The sequence below is a fragment of the Poromitra crassiceps genome (genome assembly GCF_964638095.1).
Source record: "Poromitra crassiceps genome assembly, chromosome: 17".
NCBI classification, from domain to species: domain Eukaryota; kingdom Metazoa; phylum Chordata; class Actinopteri; order Beryciformes; family Melamphaidae; genus Poromitra; species Poromitra crassiceps.
The window spans coordinates 10,770,960-10,795,591 of NC_139635.1; the positions used below are offsets into that span (position 1 = coordinate 10,770,960).

The 24,632-nt window shown below is 40.4% G+C and overlaps 1 protein-coding gene across 1 annotated transcript in view; it reads right to left on the minus strand.

The window, feature by feature from the left end:
• Nucleotides 1-286: 286 nt before the first annotated feature.
• The window catches only part of LOC310792199 (NLR family CARD domain-containing protein 3-like), a gene marked incomplete at both ends in the record, with an annotated part of 38,200 nt that continues 13,854 nt past the window's right edge, over nt 287-24,632 (minus strand). The window contains 3 exons of the mRNA XM_083653928.1: nt 287-293; nt 7,286-7,546; nt 11,945-12,136. Of these exons, the coding sequence (XP_083510054.1) occupies nt 287-293; nt 7,286-7,546; nt 11,945-12,136 (460 nt within the window). The remainder of the gene's footprint in view (nt 294-7,285; nt 7,547-11,944; nt 12,137-24,632) is intronic.

A 24,632-nucleotide genomic window follows, 5' to 3' on the forward strand; every position in this document is an offset into this window, starting at 1 on the left:
CGGTGTACCGGATCAGACCCGAGGGTAAGGAGGGCCCTGAGCGTTCCCTCCATCGCAACCTACTCCGGCCATGCCTCCACTACCCACCCCAAGCACCAACTGTGGCCAAAGGCGACCAGCCGAATGAAGGGTGCTGGCCAGCATGGGGACTGATGGTTCCAGTTTTGGGTGGGGGACAAGAGGAACAAGATCCCCAGCCTGAGCCCAGACGGTCCCAAAGGTCTACTAGGGGAGCACTGCCACAGAGGTATCGGGAGGGGTGTTAGAACACGCACTGATTGGTGTCCTAGGGACTAGAACACATTAGGATGGGGGGAGTGTCACGGGGTGACTGTGTGTGGGTGTGGGTCATCTCTCCTTCACTGCACTCTGTATGAATGCACCCATCCAATTCCCTCCCTCACCTGGTGATTAGTGTGAATGTTTCCACCTGGGGTGATTGGCGCACCTGGGGTGAGCTGTGGGTTTTCCTGGCCACACAAGCTGCCATATATACAGGTGGAGAGTGGAGAGAAGGCAGAGCAAACCGGCATGAGCAAGTGACAGACTGGGCTGAGACGGCACAGAGGGACGGAGACAGGACAGCCAGGGCTACAAGTGGTACGAGAGCTGGTGACAAGGCGGTGCGTGAGACAGCACACAGGACCGGATTGAGGAAAAAGAGAGAGGACGCCCTGTGGGAATTGTGGAGGAGTGAAGTTCGCTTCACCCTCCTCCCAGTTAAGGCTACAGGATCAGTTGCTTGGGTCTTTAGCTTATAGGTTATTTGTTTTGTGTTATAGTTTGGCGTGCCGTGGCCATCTGATTTTGATTTGTTTTCCTCAAGTTGGCTTGTTTGTTAATTTGACATTACTATTGACCCAATGCAAAAGACTGGCTGTGCCTTGGCCCCTCTAAATCCGCTGGCTGTGCGAATCCCCAGTAACTGCCATTTTGCCTCCTAGGCGCCCCACAGCCTATTCGGGGGATCGAAAGAGCCGGGACGTCGTCACGTCGGACATCTGCCACTGTTGGACTCTTAAAAAGACTTTTAGCCGGGACTCTTTTTATCCTTTTTACCTGTCAAAATAAATGCCTTTTGTGAACTTTGAACCTGTGTCTGTGTGCTGGTTCGGACAGAGTGCTCCCCAGTAAAGAGGAATAGTGAACAACTGAGGGGTTTCTCCCCCTGGTTACAAATCACAGATGTTTTTAACAGGTATCTGATGCGATGGTTGTTGTCAGATGTCCAAATTACGCATTAAAATAATTACAGCATGTATCCTGCAAACTGTATTAAAGGGAATGTGAGACAGGAATGCAATTGGTTTGATTGATGTAACGCCCAGGCATTGACAGGCCACAACTGTGAATAATGCAGGTGGTTAAGACCGCCCAAATCCCGTTTGCGTCGCGCACGGGTGGAATTTTGCGGGGCACGGAGAATAGCAGATGACTTGGCACGCCTCCAATTTGCACCTGCGCCTGGCGGTAAAGATGCGCAAGTGCTACTGTAAATTACCGCTTTTGCCAAGATAGGGCCGTTGGTGTTCTATGAAAAAATACATGAGTGGACGCTGTATAAACACACGTCATCATTTGTGCCAAGGAACTTACATTGATAAGAACCGAAGGCTAATTAGGAATTGTTACACTCATTATGCTACTGCAGCATAATGACTGCAGCGCTGTTCTCTCTCTCTTCTCTCTTTGTTCAAGTCTTTGTCTGCGCCCAGAGCATAAATACTGGTAAACAGTTATAAACAGCCATGCCGCCATGACAGTCTCTGGAAAACATTAGTATAGGGCCCTATGTCTTGGTAGAGGCGATATCCCCTATTTGCGCTTCCTCACCTTAAGGCAGGGAAGATTGCAGTCCGCCTTGCGCTAGTGTCCAGGTGTTATGCAGAGTTTTGCACCCCCGCCCGGCAGCAGCTAAACCCATCGCCACCTCACGGGAGCATATTGTAATGATTTATACAGAAACGTAACTGTTTAAAAATGATATACTTGTTTGGGTAGACGTGACCTCCCTGTTTTTAAGTTAAAACAGCCCCAAAATATGGTGGGCATGCAATTACTCGCGGGGGACCATAACTCATCACAACAATGGGCGCAAGCGCAGATTAGAGGTGTGCCAAATAATTTATGCATGGAAGCAAATGGGATTTGGGCGGTGTTCACCACCAGAATTATTCACAGGTGTGGCTTGGCAATGCCTGGGCGTTACATCAATCAAACAGATTCCCGTCTTGCAGTCCCTGTAATACAGTTTGCATGAGGCATGCTGTCATTCTGCCCATGCATAATTTGGATAGGTGTAGGCCTATTGACTGTATATATTATCCCTATCTCATAACGACACCATCACATCATATACCTGTTAAAAACATCTGTGTTTTGATGCAATTTGCGTTATTTTGTTGATTGGGGTTTGACAATAGAAATGTGTTTGCAGCAGGTAAATGGCAGAAACAAAAGAAAAGATTGGAGGATTTACAGTGGACTCAATTAAAACTCGGCGAAACATTGAACTGCTGACTCGTGCCGAGGACAGAGAGAGATGGAGAGAGCTTGCGACAGATTGGCTGTGGTGCCAACGACCCTCCGGGTTATGGGATAGCAGGTGAAGGTGAATAGCCTATTGCAGGCTACAATCTCCAAGTTTTCTCAATTAATTTACCTTAACCCCTCCTTGCGGTCTGACAATAGGATAATGCCATCTATCCCCACATTTTAGCGCTGAAATGCCTGGTTTGGCATGTGGGACGCATATTTCCAGTAGCTACAATTATAACAGGCATGCGCTTGTGCACGCCCCCAATTTGCATTGCACGCAGCGTTAAACGAGCGCAAACACTAAATTACCGCTTTTGCCAAGATAGGACCCATAATATTGTTATCAACAACTAGAGAACAGATATCAAAGCTGTTGGGGTTTAAAGAGAGTGACTCAAACTGGTTAACAGGTCATTCACTGGTATGCCCACATAACTAATGTAGCTATGCCCACGTAACTAACATAGCTAACAGCTAGCTATAATACCAGAGGTTAATACTAGCTATTTACTGTCTACTGTACTGTATTATCTGCCTATCATGTGTCAGTCTTCAGACCACTATAATGTCTCACCTCATCACCCGTTTTGACCAACAGCTTCTTTTTCTGGACTTTGAGCACAAAATAAATACATTGGCTAATCAACAGACCAGGTCATGACTCAACAACATATTAACTATCTTAAAAATGACAAAATACACTGGAGGGGGACTTTAATCTCATTATTGTATTATTTCTACTGACAGACTCTATCATTGAGGCTAACTGACCTCATATTTAATCTCATTATTGTATTATTTTTACTGACAGACTGTATCATTGAGGCTAACTGCCTTATATTTAATCTCATTATTGTATTATTTTTACTGACAGACTGTATCATTGAGGCTAACTGACCTCATATTTAATCTCATTATTGTATTATTTTTACTGACAGACTGTATCATTGAGGCTAACTGACCTCATATTTAATCTCATTATTGTATTATTTCTACTGACAGACTCTATCATTGAGGCTAACTGCCTTATATTTAATCTCATTATTGTATTATTTTTACAGACAGACTGTATCATTGAGGCTAACTGACCTCATATTTAATCTCATTATTGTATTATTTTTACTGACAGACTGTATCATTGAGGCTAACTGACCTCATATTTAATCTCATTATTGTATTATTTTTACTGACAGACTGTATCATTGAGGCTAACTGCCTTATATTTAATCTCATTATTGTATTATTTTTACTGACAGACTGTATCATTGAGGCTAACTGACCTTATATTTAATCTCATTATTGTATTATTTTTACTGACAGACTCTATCATTGAGGCTAACTGCCTTATATTTAATCTCATTATTGTATTATTTTTACTGACAGACTCTATCATTGAGGCTAACTGACCTCATATTTAATCTCATTATTGTATTATTTTTACTGACAGACTCTATCATTGAGGCTAACTGACCTCATATTTAATCTCATTATTGTATTATTTTTACTGACAGACTGTATCATTGAGGCTAACTGACCTCATATTTAATCTCATTATTGTATTATTTTTACTGACAGACTCTATCATTGAGGCTAACTGACCTCATATTTAATCTCATTATTGTATTATTTTTACTGACAGACTCTGTCATTGAGGCTAACTGACCTCATATTTAATCTCATTATTGTATTATTTTTACTGACAGACTCTATCATTGAGGCTAACTGACCTCATATTTAATCTGATTATTGTATTATTTTTACTGACAGACTGTATCATTGAGGCTAACTGACCTCATATTTAATCTCATTATTGTATTATTTTTACTGACAGACTCTATCATTGAGGCTAACTGACCTCATATTTAATCTCATTATTGTATTATTTTTACTGACAGACTGTATCATTGAGGCTAACTGACCTCATATTTAATCTCATTATTGTATTATTTTTACTGACAGACTGTATCATTGAGGCTAACTGACCTCATATTTAATCTCATTATTGTATTATTTTTACTGACAGACTCTATCATTGAGGCTAACTGACCTCATATTTAATCTCATTATTGTATTATTTTTACTGACAGACTGTATCATTGAGGCTAACTGACCTCATATTTAATCTCATTATTGTATTATTTTTACTGACAGACTGTATCATTGAGGCTAACTGACCTCATATTTAATCTCATTATTGTATTATTTTTACTGACAGACTCTATCATTGAGGCTAACTGCCTTATATTCAATCTCATTATTGTATTATTTCTACTGACAGACTGTATCATTGAGGCTAACTGACCTCATATTTAATCTCATTATTGTATTATTTTTACTGACAGACTCTATCATTGAGGCTAACTGACCTCATATTTAATCTCATTATTGTATTATTTTTACTGACAGACTGTATCATTGAGGCTAACTGACCTCATATTTAATCTCATTATTGTATTATTTTTACTGACAGACTGTATCATTGAGGCTAACTGACCTCATATTTAATCTCATTATTGTATTATTTTTACTGACAGACTCTATCATTGAGGCTAACTGCCTTATATTTAATCTCATTATTGTATTATTTCTACTGACAGACTGTATCATTGAGGCTAACTGACCTCATATTTAATCTCATTATTGTATTATTTTTACTGACAGACTCTATCATTGAGGCTAACTGCCTTATATTTAATCTCATTATTGTATTATTTTTACTGACAGACTGTATCATTGAGGCTAACTGACCTCATATTTAATCTCATTATTGTATTATTTTTACTGACAGACTCTATCATTGAGGCTAACTGACCTCATATTTAATCTCATTATTGTATTATTTTTACTGACAGACTGTATCATTGAGGCTAACTGACCTCATATTTAATCTCATTATTGTATTATTTTTACTGACAGACTGTATCATTGAGGCTAACTGACCTCATATTTAATCTCATTATTGTATTATTTTTACTGACAGACTCTATCATTGAGGCTAACTGCCTTATATTTAATCTCATTATTGTATTATTTCTACTGACAGACTGTATCATTGAGGCTAACTGACCTCATATTTAATCTCATTATTGTATTATTTTTACTGACAGACTCTATCATTGAGGCTAACTGACCTCATATTTAATCTCATTATTGTATTATTTTTACTGACAGACTGTATCATTGAGGCTAACTGACCTCATATTTAATCTCATTATTGTATTATTTTTACTGACAGACTCTATCATTGAGGCTAACTGCCTTATATTTAATCTCATTATTGTATTATTTCTACTGACAGACTGTATCATTGAGGCTAACTGACCTCATATTTAATCTCATTATTGTATTATTTTTACTGACAGACTCTATCATTGAGGCTAACTGACCTCATATTTAATCTCATTATTGTATTATTTTTACTGACAGACTGTATCATTGAGGCTAACTGACCTCATATTTAATCTCATTATTGTATTATTTTTACTGACAGACTCTATCATTGAGGCTAACTGCCTTATATTTAATCTCATTATTGTATTATTTTTACTGACAGACTCTATCATTGAGGCTAACTGACCTTATATTTAATCTCATTATTGTATTATTTTTTACTGACAGACTCTATCATTGAGGCTAACTGACCTTATATTTAATCTCATTATTGTATTATTTCTACTGACAGATTCTATCATTGAGGCTAACTGACCTTATATTTAATCTCATTATTGTATTATTTCTACTGACAGACTGTATCATTGAGGCTAACTGCCTTATATTTAATCTCATTATTGTATTATTTTTACTGACAGACTCTATCATTGAGGCTAACTGACCTTATATTTAATCTCATTATTGTATTATTTTTTACTGACAGACTCTATCATTGAGGCTAACTGACCTTATATTTAATCTCATTATTGTATTATTTCTACTGACAGATTCTATCATTGAGGCTAACTGACCTTATATTTAATCTCAGTATTGTATTATTTCTACTGACAGACTGTATTGATGGGGCTAACTGACCCTTGTATTTTATGTCATGATTGTATTATTTATACTGACTAACCAGCTAACTGGTGATTTGTATATTGTTTGTTAGCTTGTTAGCTTGTTTGTTGTTTGTTAGCTTGTTGTTAATCTGGGTTGGGCTTCTAAATGTGTTTTACCTCGGATTTTGGCACAAGGGATAGTAACATATTGTCCTGTGTATTAATTAATGATATTTCCGCGGACAGACTATCGATGAGGCTAACTGACCCTTATATTTGATGTCATCATTGTATTATACTGACAGACTGTATTGATGAGGTTAACTAACTCTTATATTTAATGTAAATATTGTATTACTTCTACTGACAGACTGTATTGATGAAGCTAACTAACCCTTACATTTAATGTCATTATTGTATTACTTCTACTGACAGACTGTGTTGATGAAGCTAACTAACCTTATATGAATGTCATTATTGTATTATTTTTACTGACAGACTGTATTGATGAGGTTAACTATCCATTATATTTAATGTCTTTATTGTATTATTTCTACTGACAGACTGTATTGATGAGGTTAACTAACCCTTATATTTAATGTCTTTATTGTATTATTTCTACTGACAGACTGTATTGATGAGGCCCTTGTCTAGACGGCGACCTTTGCAGATTCAGGAATCCTGTTTTGAGAGAACAGACCTTATTTTGGAGAAATGTGTCAAATCAGCTGAGAAAAACTGTAAACTGATTTTACCTGAGAGTCTCCAGTCTGAAGTGTTGACTCTCCAGCTCAGCAGAGAGCAGCTTCACTCCAGAATCCTGTAAGTTGTTGTTACTCAGGTTCAGCTCTCTCAGACACGCCAGGGTGGACTTCAGAGCTGAGACCAGGACTTCACAGTGAGACTCTGACAACCTGCATCCACTCAGGTCCAGCTCTCTCAGATGGGAGGGGTTGGACTTTAGAGCTGAGCACAGGACTTCAAAGTACGCCTCTGACAAGTTGCAGCCACTCAATCTGAATAAAGAATAAAGCAAAATAGCTACAGGTATAAGATAAAATATCCCGGAAAGCTTTCAACAATCGACACTGACAGCATCTTGTCAGTGTGGATCAGCATCATGTCAGCCTTATAGAGTCTTTTCATCTGAAAGCAGACAGGCTGTCACAAGGTTTAGTTAAATTTCAGAATCCAATTTTTACAACATTGGACACCATTTTCAGATGGTATTTTCTCTGACAGTAATGGTAAAAAGCAGAATCTGAGTCGGATGGGGAACTTAATCCTGATTTAACAATAACTTGATCCTAACTTAACCTAGACTTGTCCCTAAATGAACCCTTGCTAGGCTGGAGGTAGACATTTATTTAACAAGCTACACAAACTAACATGTTGGTAGTTAGCACCACCATAGTCTGATTGGGGGGAAGCAGCATGGTGGACTTAGCTCTCTCATTGGTGCCGACCATTTCAGTCGGTGCCGGATGGAAATCCAATTCTGCTCCCTGCAAGCAATGCATTGGCTCCAACCCGCTCTGACTGCGGCTGCGACCATATTTGGATTTCCTTTCCAAGCCCCCGTGTCGAATCTGTATGCCTCTGCTGCTGTACGTGTCGAATCTGCCGAGCTCAAATGCCTGCGCTGCTGCCTTTGAAACAATAACAACAGCAGCGCTAGTTGCTAGCTCGTTGCTACATGCTGAAAACGATTGATGTGGATTATGCAATGAAGCAGCCTGCATGGTACGTTCGGTGGGTGGCTGTAAACAGCTTTTTCCCCCTCTAGTCCACAATAGCCAGTCTCCTCGCCATTGATGTTCTATGAAAACATACATGAGCGCATGCTGTAATAACACACGTCATCATTTGAGCCGAAGATCATATATTAGAACCAAAGGGTTATACTTTGTTCCACTGCAACATCATGGCTGTAGCGCTGTTGTCCAAAAAAGGAAAAGAGCCTCGCTGCTGCATTCAATATACGATCTTTGTCTTCCTTCCAGGCCAACACAGTCCAGGCGGTAGACCGAAAACAGTATGGCTGACTCTACCTCTGCAAAATGTTTGTCCAGAGGCCACAATATTGTTATAAATATCAGCAACCAGCCAATATATATCAAAGTTATGGAAAGAGTGTGAATCAAACTGCTTGACAGTTATATCAAACTGGTCATTCAGTGGCCTTTTACTGCAATGTAACTAACATAGTTCAAACGCTAACAGCTAGCTAATGCCTGACGCTAATGCCAACTATTCACTATAACTCATACAGTAATGATTATTATCTGAATACCATACGTCAGTCGTTAGACAATAGGGCTGGGTATTGGTTGAAATTTCAAGAATCGATTCGATTCCGATTCACAAGGTTCCGAATCGATTAATCCCGATTCGATTCGATTCCGATTCGATTAATTTCAATATCGATTTGGTTAGTGATACTAAAACAGGTTTTTTGAGCTGTAACCTGAATTACATGACTGTCCAGTTATGTAACACAGGGGTTCCCAACCTTTTTTGCGCCAAGGACCGGTAGATACATGGGGAAAAAAAGTTGCGGACCGGTTGTCAATTTTAATGGTTTTAGTTACACATATATTTACTCACCAGGTGGTGACAAAGGTTAAATAACAGCCTTTTCATCTGTCAATAAAGACACTTTCACAATTATGTACAGTGATTTGATTTAAGCCTATATAATTTCTAAAAGTAGATATTAATGATCAAACATTTCCATTTATGTAGCCTACAGTATTTATGTTCTTGTTTCAACTACAAACATAAATAAACGTCAACTTGAAACTATGTTTCAACTACCACACACAGCCTATAATATTATATAGCCTATGTTTATTAAAAAAAAAATTGTTTTAATAAAAAAAAATCGATCTCTGGACATATATATATATATATTTATTTTATTTAGCACATATTAAAACAGTTATCAAGTTATCAAGATAATAAACAAGAAAAGAAATGTGCAAAGTAGAGGCAAGAGACCCGCAAGGGCCTATACGAGGCATCTACTTGTATAACATCATAAGTAGAAACAAAATCATCAAGTATGAAATCAAATTAAAATTTTACGAAAAAAGAAACGAAAGTAAAGAAGAGCCAAAACATGTATGCAGATAAGAGATATTATTGATTTAACAGGGTTTTTTTCATTCTTGATTTAAAAATAGGCATATGAATCGATATCAAAGGATTAAAATAAAAATCGATTCAAAATCGGAGAATCGATTTTTTTAACCCAGCCCTGTTAGACAACCATAATGTCTGACGTCATCACCTGTTTTTACCAACAGCTTATTTGTAAGACTTTGAGCCCAAAATAAGGTTATTTGTCATCAAAATAGACTGGCGAACACTGCAGGGTTGTGTCGGAACTGGTACGGCCTTCCCCCCTAACCTCGAACCTATCAAAGTTAGAAGCTTATCACATAATAATGTGTTCTAATCATATGTATAATCACATAATAATGTATTCTAAGGTAATCAAATGTAACCCATTACATTTCATGTAAACTGCATGAAATTTATTGTCAAGTCAAGTCAAGTCAAGTTTATTTATATAGCCCTAATTCACAAGCATGTCTCAGAGGGCTTCACAGAAAATATGTCTAGCTAATTCTAGCTGACACAACAGTAGCAAGAATATACAGAATAAAGATAACATTTGAACAATTGATAGAGAAATATAGAAAATATAGAAATGAAGGATAGAGCAGAGGAGAGAGCAGGAGAAGGGAGGAGAGCAGGGGGAATGTGAGAGAGTGATGGGGTGGGGAGGGAATGGGAAATGTTGGAGGGTATAGGAGGTGGGGAAGGAGCAAGAGGAGAGAGCAGGAGAGTGGAGGAGGGAGGGAGAGCGGGGGGATGTGGGGGAGGAGAGGGCAGGGAGAGGGAGGAGGTGGGGAGAAAATGGGAAATGTGGGGGAGGAGAGAACAGAGAAGGAGAGGTGGGAGGGTGCAGGGGAGGGAGAGCAGGGGGAATGTGAGAAAGGGGAGAGCAGGAAGTGGCAGGGAATGGGGAAAAATTGGGGAGAAGGAGAAGGAGCAGAGGAGGAGAGAAAGAGGAGAGAGCAGGAGAAGGGAGGGGGGAGAGCGGTGGGATGTGGGGGAGGAAAGAGCATGGAAAGAGAGGAGGTGGGGGGGAATGGGAAATGTGGGAGAGGAGAGAACAGGAAGGGAGAAGAGGGGAAGGAGCGGGGGAAGGGGGAAAGAGAAAGAGAGGGGGGGGGAGAAGATCAGACAAACTGACTACTCTAGACATTAACCAGTATATAGTATTGTATTGGTGTGCCATAACTGGTCAAATTGGGGGGAAATACTCAAACACAGTAACAACTATAATTTGAAGCCTTCCCTCCAGGATGGATGCCTAACATCAGGGAATCGATGACTTTTGAAAAATGGCCAAATAAAGCATTTTTGAATGGAAGTCAATGGAGGACAGAATCTGTCAACCCGGGATGTGTAACAACTAAACTAACCTGACACAAAAGTTAAGATCGAGGGATTTGACACGCAGGGAGCGGAGCCGGTCAGTCAGAGCCGGTCAGAGACAATGGCAGAGCTTGCAGGGATGCCCTTCTGCTGCCGACTGAAACGCGTGGCCTCGTCCGTAGCTCGGATGCTGCGTGGCCTCCCCTGCTCTATTGGCATGCGCAGCGCACAATCGCCTGCTCTATTGGCATTCACAAGCGCACAATTGCTGAACTTCTCATCACTGATGACATCACTGTCACTGATGATGTCACAATGCCTATGACATCACTGATGATGTCACAATGACCCTGACATCATCAGTGATGTCATAAGATGATTTTGGTTAATAATGCTGGCAATGATGATGCTGCCTCGCATGCAGCTTGGCTGCTGCGTCGCCTCGCATGCTCCATTGGCATGTGCAGCGCACAATTGCCCAACTTCGCATTACTGGTGACATCACTGTCACTGATGATGTCACAATGCCTATGACAACAGTGCCTATGACTACATCAGTGATGTCATAATGATGATTTGGTCAATAATGATGTCACTGATGACATCATTGTCCCGCAAATAAATAAATAAATAAATAAAAGATTTTTAAAGTAACACAAATGTACTTTTACTCGAGTACTTTTAAATAGGCTACTTTTTTTACTCTTACTTGAGTAATTTCCTGGACTGGTAATTTCACTTGTACTTGATCTTCACTAAAGTAACACTATTTATTTGTACTTGAGTAGGATTTATCAGTACTCTTTCCACTTTCCACTTCTGGGGAAAACAACATGAGCAACATCTGAGATCTAAGCCTCTAAAACCACATGCTGTCTGATTTCAGATGGAACAACTTCAGATGTCCTCAAAGTACAATATTGAAATCTCATCAGCACATTATTAAATATGATATGATGTCTGACCTGAGAGTCTCCAGTCTGCAGTGTGGATTCTCCAGTCCAGCAGAGAGAAGCTTCACTCCTGAATGCAGCTTCATCCGCTCCAGAATCAGGTTGCTGTGACTCAGGTCCAGCTCTGTCAGATGGGAGGGGTTGGACTTCAGAGCTGAGGCCAGGATTTCACAGTCAGTCTCTGACAAGTTGCAGCCCCTCAATCTGAATAAAGGATAAAGGAGGAGATGGACTTCAGAGCTGAGACCAGGACTTGAGAGCTGAGGTCTCTAAGCGTCCAAAGTTGGAAACTCTGTTTACAGAAAAACTCTGTTTACAGAAAAACATTTACAACAACTGCTACTACTACTACTACTACTACTATTACTACTACTACTAATGAGGATAACTACAATAATTGAGGCAGTTCGGTTCAAATTCTGGTAACACAGTTCCGCCTGACACCATTAGACACCTTAGACAAAATACAAGTTTCCGAGTCATATTTTCCTGTGTGTCGGCTCGTTCATGTCACTCTGTAATTCTGATATTTCTCACATGAGCTGAAGGCAGGAGAAGACGAGGGGGATCTTTCATAGATATTATCAATAAAGAGTTGAACTTGACTAAAGAATGAAACTCAAGAAACAACCGATCTGCTCAGTAACGGAATATAAAACTGAACCTGGAACAGTAATGTCTTTACTCTGTTACAGGAAAAAGTAATGTGATTACAGTAATGTAATGTAATTATTAGTAATGTGTGACACATTACTTTGTAACATGTTAAGCCACTGCTATGTAGAACAACAGTTAATATTCTGTATGTTTGAGGAACTATAGATCTTTACTTAAATTCTGATGTGTCAGGTATAAAGTAAGGTTGTCAATATCTATAAGTATCAATACTAAACATTTGAAACAATACTCACTTGCAACAGTATCGATACCAGCAGTGCTTTCGCTTAATGAAAAATCAAACATACTACTTTGATATCGCATCAAATCAAACATATTACTTTCGACTTGCATTGAAAATCTGTCGGCAGGCTCGGTAACGCTTTAGAATACAGCCCGCAAATAAGCATGTAGTTATAGTATAACTACGGGGTACAAGGAGTGTACTTATAGTATAACTACGGGGTATGGAGTGAATTTAGACTTTAACAAGATCTGTACTTATAGTATAACTACGGGGTACAAGGAGTGTAGTTATAGCATAACTACGGGGTACAAGGAGTGAATTTAAACTTTAACTAGAGGGTAACAAGATATGTAGAGTGTAGTTATAGTATAACTACGTGTACAAGGAGTGTAGTTATAGTATAACTATGGGGTACAAGGAGTGAATTTAGACTTTAAGTAGAGGGTAACAAGATCTGTACTTATAGTATAACTAAGGGGTAGAAGGAGTGTAGTTATAGTATAACTACAGGGTACAAGGAGTGAATTTAGACTTTAACTAGAGGGTAACAAGATCTGTACTTATAGCCTAATTACGGGGTACCACACTGTACTTACAGGGTAACTATGGGGTCGCGGGCTGTATTCTAAAGCAGGGGACCAATTCTGTACTTATAGGCTAATTACGGGGGAACCACACTGTACTTATATAGTGTAACTACGGGGTACAAGGAGTGTAGTTATAGTATAACTACGGGGTTTAAGGAGTGTAGTTATAGTATAACTACAGGGTTTAAGGAGTGTAGTTATAGTATAACTACAGGGTTTAAGGAGTGTAGTTATAGTATAACTACGGGGTTTAAGGAGTGTAGTCATAGTATAACTACGGGGTACAAGGAGTGTAGTTATAGTATAACCATGGGGTTTAAGGAGTGTAGTTATAGTATAACTATGGGGTTTAAGGACTGTAGTTATAGTATAACTACGGGGTTTAAGGAGTGTAGTTAGAGTATAACTACGGGGTTTAAGGAGTGTAGTTATAGTATAACTACAGGGTTTAAGGACTGTAGTTATAGTATAACTACAGGGTTTAAGGAGTGTAGTTATAGCATAACTATGGGGTACAAGGAGTGAATTTAAACTTTAACTAGAGGGTAACAAGATATGTAGTTATAGTATAACTACGGGGTACAAGGAATGTAGTTATAGTATAACTACGGGGTACAAGGAGTGTAGTTATAGTATAACTATGGGGTACAAGGAGTGAATTTAGACTTTAAGTAGAGTTAACAAGATCTGTACTTATAGTATAACTAAGCAGAAGCTTGAGCAGAAGCTTACTGAACAAAATTGGTCTGTTGTCTTTGAATGTAATGATGCTGATAAGGCATGGGATTCATTTAAAGGTATTTTCTTAGAGGTACTAAATATTGTTGCACCCATGAAAGAGGTCAGACTTAAACAGAGAAGTGCCAAATGGATGACAGCAGAAATAATAGACCTCATTAGACAGAGGGATGGCAACTTAGCAATGTTCAAAAAGTCTAAACTTAATACTGACCACGAAAGATATCTTCAGTGTAGAAATCAGGCTCAATACAAAATACAGAAAGCTAAGTCTCAGTACTACACGGATGCAGTCGCAGAGAATGTGCATCAGCCCAAAAAACTGTGGAAAGTCCTCAAAGATATGGGCTCCACGGGAAAATGTAATACAAAATCTTGTAGTACTGAATTGAACAATGATGGCAAAATGTGTTTTGATAAGCATATCATTTCTAGGCAGTTTAATTCTTTTTTTACAACCATTGCTGCAAGCCTGGTCTCCAAACTACCAAATGGCTCAGGGAGGTTTGGTTTGCCTTTTGTGAACAGTTTTTACCAAGGTAAAAATGTTACTCCTAACACCTTTGAGTTGAAACCTGTCTCAGTGGAGAAAGTCAAGAAAATGTTGTCTTCATTGTGTCTTAGCAAAGCAACTGGGCTGGATCTGATCCCAGCTAGGTTCTTGAAAGATAGCGCAGGTGTTATTTGTGAGGTCATAGCTTACATTCTTAATTTATCATTAAAATCAGGAAAAGTTCCTGCTCAAATGAAAAAGGCAAGAGTCCTCCCCCTGTTTAAAAAGAATAGCAGTTCTGACGTAGGAAACTACAGACCCATATCGATTTTACCAACCATATCCAAGTTATTGGAGAGAGCTGTGTTTGATCAAATGGAAGAGTATATGATCCAGCACCACCTTCTGTATGATTTCCAGTCTGGCTTTAGAGCAGCCTATTCCACCGATACCTGCCTCATCCACCTCTGTGATTCCATCAGACAAGAAAGTGAAAATGGTAACTACACTGGCATGGTATTATTGGACCTACAGAAAGCGTTCGACACAGTAGATCACTCTATACTTTTATCCAAACTTCAGAGTATGGGATTTGGGTCTGCAGCTTTAAACTGGTTCAAATCTTATCTCACAGGGAGAACCCAGCTCTGTGATGTTGAGGGGACCCTGTCTGAACCCATGAGTGTCACCTGTGGTGTGCCGCAGGGTTCAATTTTAGGGCCTATTTTATTTCTCATTTATGTTAATGACATGCCAGCGGCAGTAAAATGTAAACTTATTTTGTATGCTGATGACTCTTCCCTACTAGTGTCTGGGAAAGATATCCATGATATTGAGATCACTCTTAGTAGGGAGTTAGAAAATGTAAGGGAGTGGCTCATTGACAACAAATTGTCACTGCACTTAGGCAAAACTGAGTCAATTCTGTTCGCCACTAAGCGTAGGCTGCAGAAGTCGAGCAAGATAAAGGTTACATGTGAAGATACTGAAATCGTCTCACAGGCTTGTGTTACGTACCTTGGGATCACTCTGGATCAGTTAGTGCCAGTAAACTCAAGTTTCTGTATCGCAGAACAAGGCAGTTTGATATTGCTATTAAAAAACTCCTTGTAACAGCACTGATACAGTGCCACTTTGATTTTGCCTGTTCAGCTTGGTACCTGTGGTCTGAACATGAAATTACAGAAGAAGTTGCAGGTTATGCAAAATAATATAATTCGTTATTCACTGAATGTTCCTCCTAGGACACATGTAGGTGGAAACGAATTCAAAAAGGTGGGTCTGTTGCCTGTTGAGTTTAGGATTGAACAGCTAAAGCTAAACCATATGTATAACATCATCAATGGTACTGCCCCCATGTATCTGGGCTCACAGATAGCAATGGTCCATACCCAGCATGGTCACAACACCAGGGCTAGTGTGCGCTCATGCAAGGTACCACGAGTGAATAGTGTAGCAGCTCGAAGCTCCTTTTTTATACTGGGTCCTTGCTGTGGAACAGCCTTCCCCTAGGTATCAAGCTGTCAGAGTCGAGAGGTGTCTTTAGAAGGCAGGTCCGGGATCATCTTTGGAGTAAAGTGGCCAGCTAGAGCACAGGTTTTGCCGCCAGCAAAACAGTGTTTTTAATTCGTGATATTGTTGTTTTTGTTCTTGGATTTGGTTCTCTGAAATTGTTGCCGATTTTCATGTTTTTGTTTTGTTATTTGTTTTAATGATTTTAGGTGTCTGGTTACGGATAAGAAATGGTATATTGATTAGAAATTGTATATTGATATGACTGACTTTTTACATGTTATGTGTTGTGCGTTCTGTCCTACAACAGCAGGGACCATGTTGGAAATAAGTGTTCTCACTTTAACATGTTATCCTTTGGAATTTTCTTTTGTAAATTGTCTTCTCTGTATCCATAAATAAAAATCAATCAATCAATCAAGGGGTAGAAGGAGTGTAGTTATAGTATAACTATGGGGTACAAGGAGTGAATTTAGACTTTAACTAGAGTGTAACAAGATCTGTACTTACAGCCTAATTACGGGGTACCACACTGTACTTACAGGGTAACTACGGGGTCGTGGGCTGTATTTTAAAGCAGGGGGCCAATTATGTACTTATAGGCTAATTATGGGGTACCACACTGTACTTATAGTGTAACTACGGGGTACAAGGAGTGTAGTTTTAGTATAACTACGGGTTTAAGGAGTGTAGTTATAGTATAACTACGGGGTTTAAGGAGTGTAGTTATAGTATAACTACGGGGTACAAGGAGTGTAGTTATAGTATGACTACGGGGTTTAAGGAGTGCAGTGTGGTACAGTGTGGTACCCCGTAATTAGCCTATAAGTACAGAATTGGTCCCCTGCTTTAGAATACAGCCTGCGACCCCCTAGTTACCCTGTAAGTACAGTGTGGTACCCCGTAATTAGGCTATAAGTACAGAATTGGTCCCCTGCTTCAGAATACAGACCGCGACCCCGTAGTTACCCTGTAAGTACAGTGTGGTACGCCGTAGTTATACAGTACAGATCTTGTTACCCTCTAGTTACAGTCTAAATTCACTCCTTGTACCCCGTAGTTATACTATAACTACACTCCTTGTACCCCGTAGTTATACTATAACTACAGATCTTGTTACCCTCTAGTTAAAGTTTAAATTCACTCCTTGTACCCCGTAGTTATACTATAACTACACTCCTTGTACCCCGTAGTTATACTATAACTACATGCTTATTTGCCGGCTGTATTCTAAAGCATTAACGCAGGCTCTGTCAAAAGGGGTGTGCGCTCGCAGTCATGCTGCACTTTACCTGATCAAAATGCACGTGACCGGTGTTACACTTATAGTCTAGCAGAAAGGGCCCTCAGATTTTGAGATACCCCTACCCGAGGTAGAACAAATGCCAACAATGTTTTTTCTTATCTTTAAGGTCTCCCATTAATGAAATTGATTCTTGGCAAATTTTATTTTTGGGGAAAAAATGTTTTTTTGGCTGTTCTTTAGAACTACCCCAATCCCTGAAAAAGAGCCAAATTAGGCCAGTCCGAATAGGGTAAAGGTGACAAAAAAGCTCATACCTTGAGAATGCTCACTCTTTTCCTCATCAGATTTGCTGAGGTATGAACCAGGTGGCTGCCCTACATCACCAAATAGTCAGAAAATTATTTACCTAAAAAGATCATGAATTATAGTCCTGTAAATATAGCTTTAGTTTAGGCGGAAATTGTACTTTGTGGTGATAGGAACAGGACTCCATCACTTTTCTCTCATTTATCAGAAAAACAGAAATCCCTGAAAAATATACCATTACTGAATTGTCTAGGGTGCTATTGAACACTAACCAGTAGTTGTATGGAGATATCTGGTACCGTTCTATTGCAAATGAGATTTCTTTAGACATAGCCCTGCCTTTTCTCTGAACCAGTCAAAATTCCGAATGGGGGGATAAGTGGTATACTTCTAATAATAATAATTTTATTTGATGACACCTTTCAAAACACCCAAGGTCATTGTACAGTGCATAAGAGACATAACATTCTAAAAGATCATACATAAAAACAACAGGCATGGCAAACACCAGCATCATTAAAATACGACGAGCATAGATATAAGAAAAGACAGGAGATAAACACGGCAGGCGAATAACAGATTAAGTGCTGTATATGATTAAAGTGAGTAGGCCAATTTGTACAGGTGGGTTTTGAGGTGGGATTTGAATGTGGTGATGAAGTCAGACTGTTGGATGTGTGGGGGCAAGGAGTTCCAGAGTCTGGGTGCAGAGCAGCTGAAGGCCCTAGCACCCATCTTACTGAGGCGAGAGGTGGGGACGGTCAGGAGGCCAGCTGAGGAAGAGCGTAGGGAGCGGGAAGGGGTGTATTCCTGGAGGTCAGAGAGATGGGTGGGTGCTAGGTTGTGTAGGGCTTTGTAAGTGAGCAGAAGGTTTTTAAAGTCAATCTGGTAGTGAATGGGAAGCCAGTGGAGTTGAATGAGAACAGGGTGGTCAGATGATTTAGTGCGGGTGATGATCCAGGCATTTGGAGTCTGTTGAGCAATTTGGTGGGTAGGCCAGAGAGAAGAGAGTTGCAGTAATCAATCTGGGATGTAAGAAATGTGTGGATGAGGACTTTGGTGCTGTATTGGGACAGGGATGGGCGGAGTCTGGAGATGTTGCGGATGTGGAAGAAAGCAGACCGGGTGATGTTTTTTATGTGGGGTGCAAAGGAAAGGGTGCTGTCCAGAATGACGCTGAGGCTGTTGACTTGGGTGGAGAAGGGAACAGGGAAGCTGTCAATGATGATGTTTGGGGCAGTGGTGTTATGAGCTTTTGAGAGGGTGTTTTTGGAGCTGATGGGCAAGGCCTCGGTTTTACTGGCGTTTAACTTCAGGAACTTCCTGCTCATCCAGCTCCTGATGTCCTGGAGGCAGGCAGTGAGGGAGGTGGGAGGAAGAGTGGTGGTGGGTTTCGTGGAGATATAGACCTGGGTATCATCGGAGTAGCAGTGAAACCGGACACCATGGTGTCGGAGGATTTTACCCAGGGGGAGGAGGTAGGTGATGAATAGGAGTCGACCCAATACTGACCCCTGGGTCAAACGGCAGAACACCCGGACGTGTGGTTCCCTAGTTGGACAAAATGTTGTCTGTCGGTGAGGTAGGATGCAAACCAGGGAATTACAACACCAGTGATTCCAATGTTCGCCAGGTGCTCCAGAAGTAGCGGGTGGGAGATGGTATCGAAAGCAGTGGAGAGGTCAAGGAGGATGAGGATGGTGAGGAGTCCAGAGTCAGCTACACGGAGGAGGTCATTAGTTATTTTTACCAGGGCTGTTTAAATGGTTTGTGGAGGTTGTTTGAGTCGAGGTGGGACTGGAGTTGGGCGGCAACCACCCTCTCAAGAGTTTTGGAGATGAAGGGGAGGTTGGAGTTGGGACAGTAGTGGTTCAGGTCAGATGGGTACTGTGGCACATAAGTTAAGAATGCCCACTCTGATGGTCATCATATTTGGAGAGGGAAATACCAGGTGGCTGAACAACATCACCAAATAATCAGAATGTGGGTAACCCAATAAATAAAGTTTATCAAAATTACAAGCCTCGAAAACATAGAAATACAAGGTGTAAATATTGGAAGTTTGCTGGAAACTGGAACATTAATCCAAACTATAATAAATCAGTAGTATCTCCTGTCTTGACATGATGAAATAATACAAGTATAATAGTAATAATAATACATTTGTTTTATGGTAGCCCCAAATCTCAGTGCTTCATTTCATTTCATAAACAAAAACAGGATAACAGACTAGAAAACAAAATAACCAAGGCAAAAATAAAACAGAACAGAGGAATAAAAAGTGACTGCTCGTTTGACCTGGTATATGGACACTTGTTTCACAGCCAAAGTCCAAATATCCAAATATGAAATACAGTATCAGCCCTTTGTTGAACGTATTATGACCGTACCAGATTATTGTGCCGGTGTTTGGGAGTCTGGGGCACATTCACAAGCTTATACTCCATGGACTGCAATTGTTAGGCTTGCAAAAGACTGATGCAAACAAAACTGTGTAAATATTGTTCAGTCTGTAGGCAGCCTGTCTATCTGGAGACAATCATGTTTAATATATCCTTAGTATCATTGTCCATTTGTCAAATTAAGCTATCACAATGTTAAATGTTTTCCTCTTCTGTGTATCATATTGTAACCTTTTTCCCAAGTATTTGGATCTTTCATTGTTGCTGCGCGTACATAAGATGTGTTTCAGTGAGAGGTCAAGTATATAGATACTAGAATGTCAAATGTCAGGTTCCTCAGAGACGTTTGGGGACACATTTTGACATTCTACACACCAGGTACAGAACTCCGTACAGGGGAGGCCAACAGAGAGGCACTGGCACTTTCCACTCTCTCCACAGTTTGGATCTTTGCAATACAAGTAAGTAATGTCTCTCACTTCTGTAGGTGCTGGGGTTTCTTAAATAGGACTGGTTTAATGGCTCCATCTCTGACAATCCATCCCTTGCCGATAAGACTCCATAAAAGGGGTTTGGGCATGTGACTCTGACACCATATCGCTGTCTGATACAGTACATTGCTCTTTGCACATGTTGTGCAAATTCATCCTCTGTTGGTGGCAGGTTTGCAGAGGCTGCATATGTTGTTGATGCAATTATGAACCTCAGTTCATCCAAGTTTGTGCACATCAGTCCATTTTCCTTTTTATTTTTTCCGTAAAGCAGAAGCGCAAATTCTCTTGCGACTGGCAAAGACTTCCAAGCTGGAAGAGTCGAAAATGGGCCAGATCTTTGAGCTCACTGAGATGGGTCTTGAGTTTGGTGAATGCTGTTGTCTTTCCTATTCTGTACAAACTACTTGTTGTGTCACAGTCAGTGAGTGCATGACATGCTGGTAGACAGCAAGAGCAATGTATCAGACAGTGATATGGTGTCACAGTCACATGTCCAAACCCGTGTTATGGAGTCCTATCGTCAAGGGATGGATTGACAGAGATGGAACCATTTGACCAGCTCTATTTAGGAAACCCCCAGCACCTACAGAAGTGAGAGACATTACTTACTTGTATTGCAAAGATGCAAACTGTGGAGAGAGTGGAAAGGGCCAGTGCCTCTCTGTTGCCCTTCCAACATCTTATATACGCGCAGCAACAATGCAAGATCTAAATACTTTGGAAAAAGGTTACAATATGATACACAGAAGAGGGAAGAATGTAACATTGTGATAGCTTAATCTGACAAATGGACAATGATACTAAGGATACAGTATATTAAACATGATCGTCTCCAGATAGACAGGCTGCCTCCAGACTGAACAATATTTAGACAGTTTTGTTTGCATCACTCTTTTGCAATCCTTACAACTGCAGTCCATGGAGGATAAGGTTGTGAATGTGCCCCAGACTCCCAAACACTGGCACAATCATCTGGTTGGGTCATAATACGCAACAAAGGCCTGATACTTTGGCTGTGAAAAAAGTGTCCATATACGTGGACAAAAAAGCAGTCACTTTTTATTTCTCTGTTCTGTTTTATTTTTGCCTTGGTTATTTTGTTTTCTAATCCATTTTTCTAGTCTGTTTTTGTGATTGTGTATTATGATTACTATTATACTTGGATTAATGTTCCAGTTTCAATAAAACTTCCAATATTTACACCTTGTATTTCTATGTTTTATGGTAAATGGTAAATGGCCTGCATTTATATAGTGCTTTACAATCAGTAGGTACATTCACCCATTCATACACCGATGGCGGCAGGCTGCCACGCAGGGTGCTGGCACACCATCCGGAGCGATTGGAGTTCAGTATCTTGCCCAAGGACACTTCGACATGCAGACTGGAGGAGGTGGAAATCGAACCACCGACCTATTTTATCCAAAGTGATTAGTGGACGACCTGCTCTACCTCCTGAGCTACAGCCGCTCCAGGTGGTTTGTAATTTAGATCAACTTTATTTTATTGGTTTACCCACATTCTGACTATTTGGTGATGTAGTTCAGCCACCTGGTATTTCCCTCTCCAAATATGATGACCATCAGAGTGAGCATTCTTAACTTATAGGCTATTATGCCACTTCACTTATCCCCCATTCAGAATGACCTAATTTGACAGTTTCAGAGAAGAGGTAGTAGGTCTATGTCTAAAGAAATCTCATTTGCAATAGAACTGTACCAGATATCTCCATACAACTACTGGTCAGGGTTCAATAGCACCCTAGACAATTCAGTAATGGTATATTTTCCAGGGATTTCTGTTTTTCTGATAAATGAGAGAAAAGTGATGGAGTCCTATGTTCCTATCACCACAAAGTACAATGTCCGCCTAAACTAAAGCTATATTTACAGGACTATAATTCATGATATTTTTAGGTAAATCATTTTCTGACTATTTGGTGATGTAGGGCAGCCACCTGGTTCATACCTCAGCAAGTCTGGTGAGGAAAAGAGTGAGCATTCTCAAGGTATGAGCTTTTTTGTCACCTTTACCCTATTCGGACTGGCCTAATTTGGCTCTTTTTCAGGGATTGGGGTAGTTCTAAAGAACAGCCAAAAAAACATTTTTTCCCCAAAAATAAAATTTGCCAAGAATCAATTTCATTAATGGGAGACCCTAAAGATAAGAAAAATCATTGTTGTCATTTGTTCTACCTCGGGTAGGGGTATCTCGAAAACTAAAGCCTTTTTTGAGGACTTGCTGCTAGACTATAGAGCTTGCAGGGAGCGGAAAGGAATTTTCTTCCGCTGCCGACTGCGCGTCTTGAGTTCCTGTTGCACCACATGGAAACGGGGCTGCCCCCAGAGGTTAGAGTTTTTTTTTTTCACCAATGGGTTCCCAGATTGGTGATAGGCTGATGACTAGAGCAGGGGTAATCTGCTGTGTTGTGATAGGCTGATGACTAGAGCAGAGGTAATCTGCTGTGTTGTGATAGGCTGATGACTAGAGCAGGAATAATCTGCTGTGTTGTGATAGGCTGATGACTAGAGCAGGTGTAATCTGCTGTGTTGTGATAGGCTGATGACTAGAGCAGGTGTAATCTGCTGTGTTATGATAGGCTGATGACTAGAGCAGGTGTAATCTGCTGTGTTATGATAGGCTGATGACTAGAGCAGAGGTAATCTGCTGTGTTGTGATAGGCTGATGAGTAGAGCAGGGATAATCTGCTGTGTTGTGATAGGCTGATGACTAGAGCAGAGGTAATCTGCTGTGTTGTGATAGGCTGATGACTACATCAGGGGTAATCTGCTGTGTTGTGATAGGCTGATGACTAGAGCAGAGGCAATCTGCTGTGTTGTGATAGGCTGATGAGTAGAGCAGGGATAATCTGCTGTGTTGTGATAGGCTGATGACTACAGCAGGGGTAATCTGCTGTGTTGTTACAGACATTGTATATGTTTGCAAACAGTGATTATGCATTTTGTGGGCCTAGCCAAACTGGTTGCAGAAAGTGACAGCTAGCGATTTAGTGGTCATAGAAATATGGAAGACCTGGATGCCTTCTCTACGTATTTCAAAGGTTTGCCAGCAACAGACAGGTTATCTTACACAACTAAGCTACTGTAAATCTCCCAATGGGGTGAGGTTTCCTGACCAGTACTCGCTGTCAGGATTGGTCTTGGATCAAACTACATTGCCAAAGTTGCAGTGCCGGACATCTTCATATTCCTTGTTGGAAAGCGCAGCGCCTATACGGCACAAGACGTCTTTTTCCCTTATTCCGGAGGTCTCTAGTTTCGGTTTCTGGTACTAGTGACATAACCCTGTGACGTCCACTCCAAATTTCTCTATAGGCTGACTAGAGCAGGGTTAAACTGCTGTGTTCTCTCAAGCCCCTTTCACACAGTCTGTGAAAGCCGTGAATGTTGTGGGATTATTAAGACTTCCTCCTGTGTGAAAGTCACAAATGCGGAGTAGTGGATCATTTTGTTACGCCTTTCGTTCCACCAGTGAAGGTAGTCATAGCCCCGAATCGACGTCTGTCTGAAAGGGTACCCGTGGGAAGACGGATCGAAGCTCAGCTCTCATTAAAATAAATTACAGGGGAAACTACCTCACACAGAAATAAAAAGGGGAAAGATTTAAATGAAAGTAAAAAAAGTAGCCTATGCAATCCATGACTGCAACAGGGGCGCCAGGAAGAATGCTCCGTACCTACAGTTTATGAGTAAGTAGGTTAGGCTATTTTATGCTCAAACGATGTTGACATTAGTAGGCAAAATTCTCTACCTCACGGTGAGAGAAGAGAAGATCACTCATCATGTGAAGGCAGCTTAATTGTTGCATGCTGCTGAGCTGCGCATATTGATGAGAACGCTGGCAGGGGGAAAAATCTATACAATTCTCAAACAAATCATTGGACCAAACCTGAGGGATTTGATGTAGAGAAATCATCAGAAACTAAAAGGAAAAGCTCAGAACCAAAATGTGTTGCGGGGGAACACATTTCCACTTTAAAGAGTGCATCAATCAAACC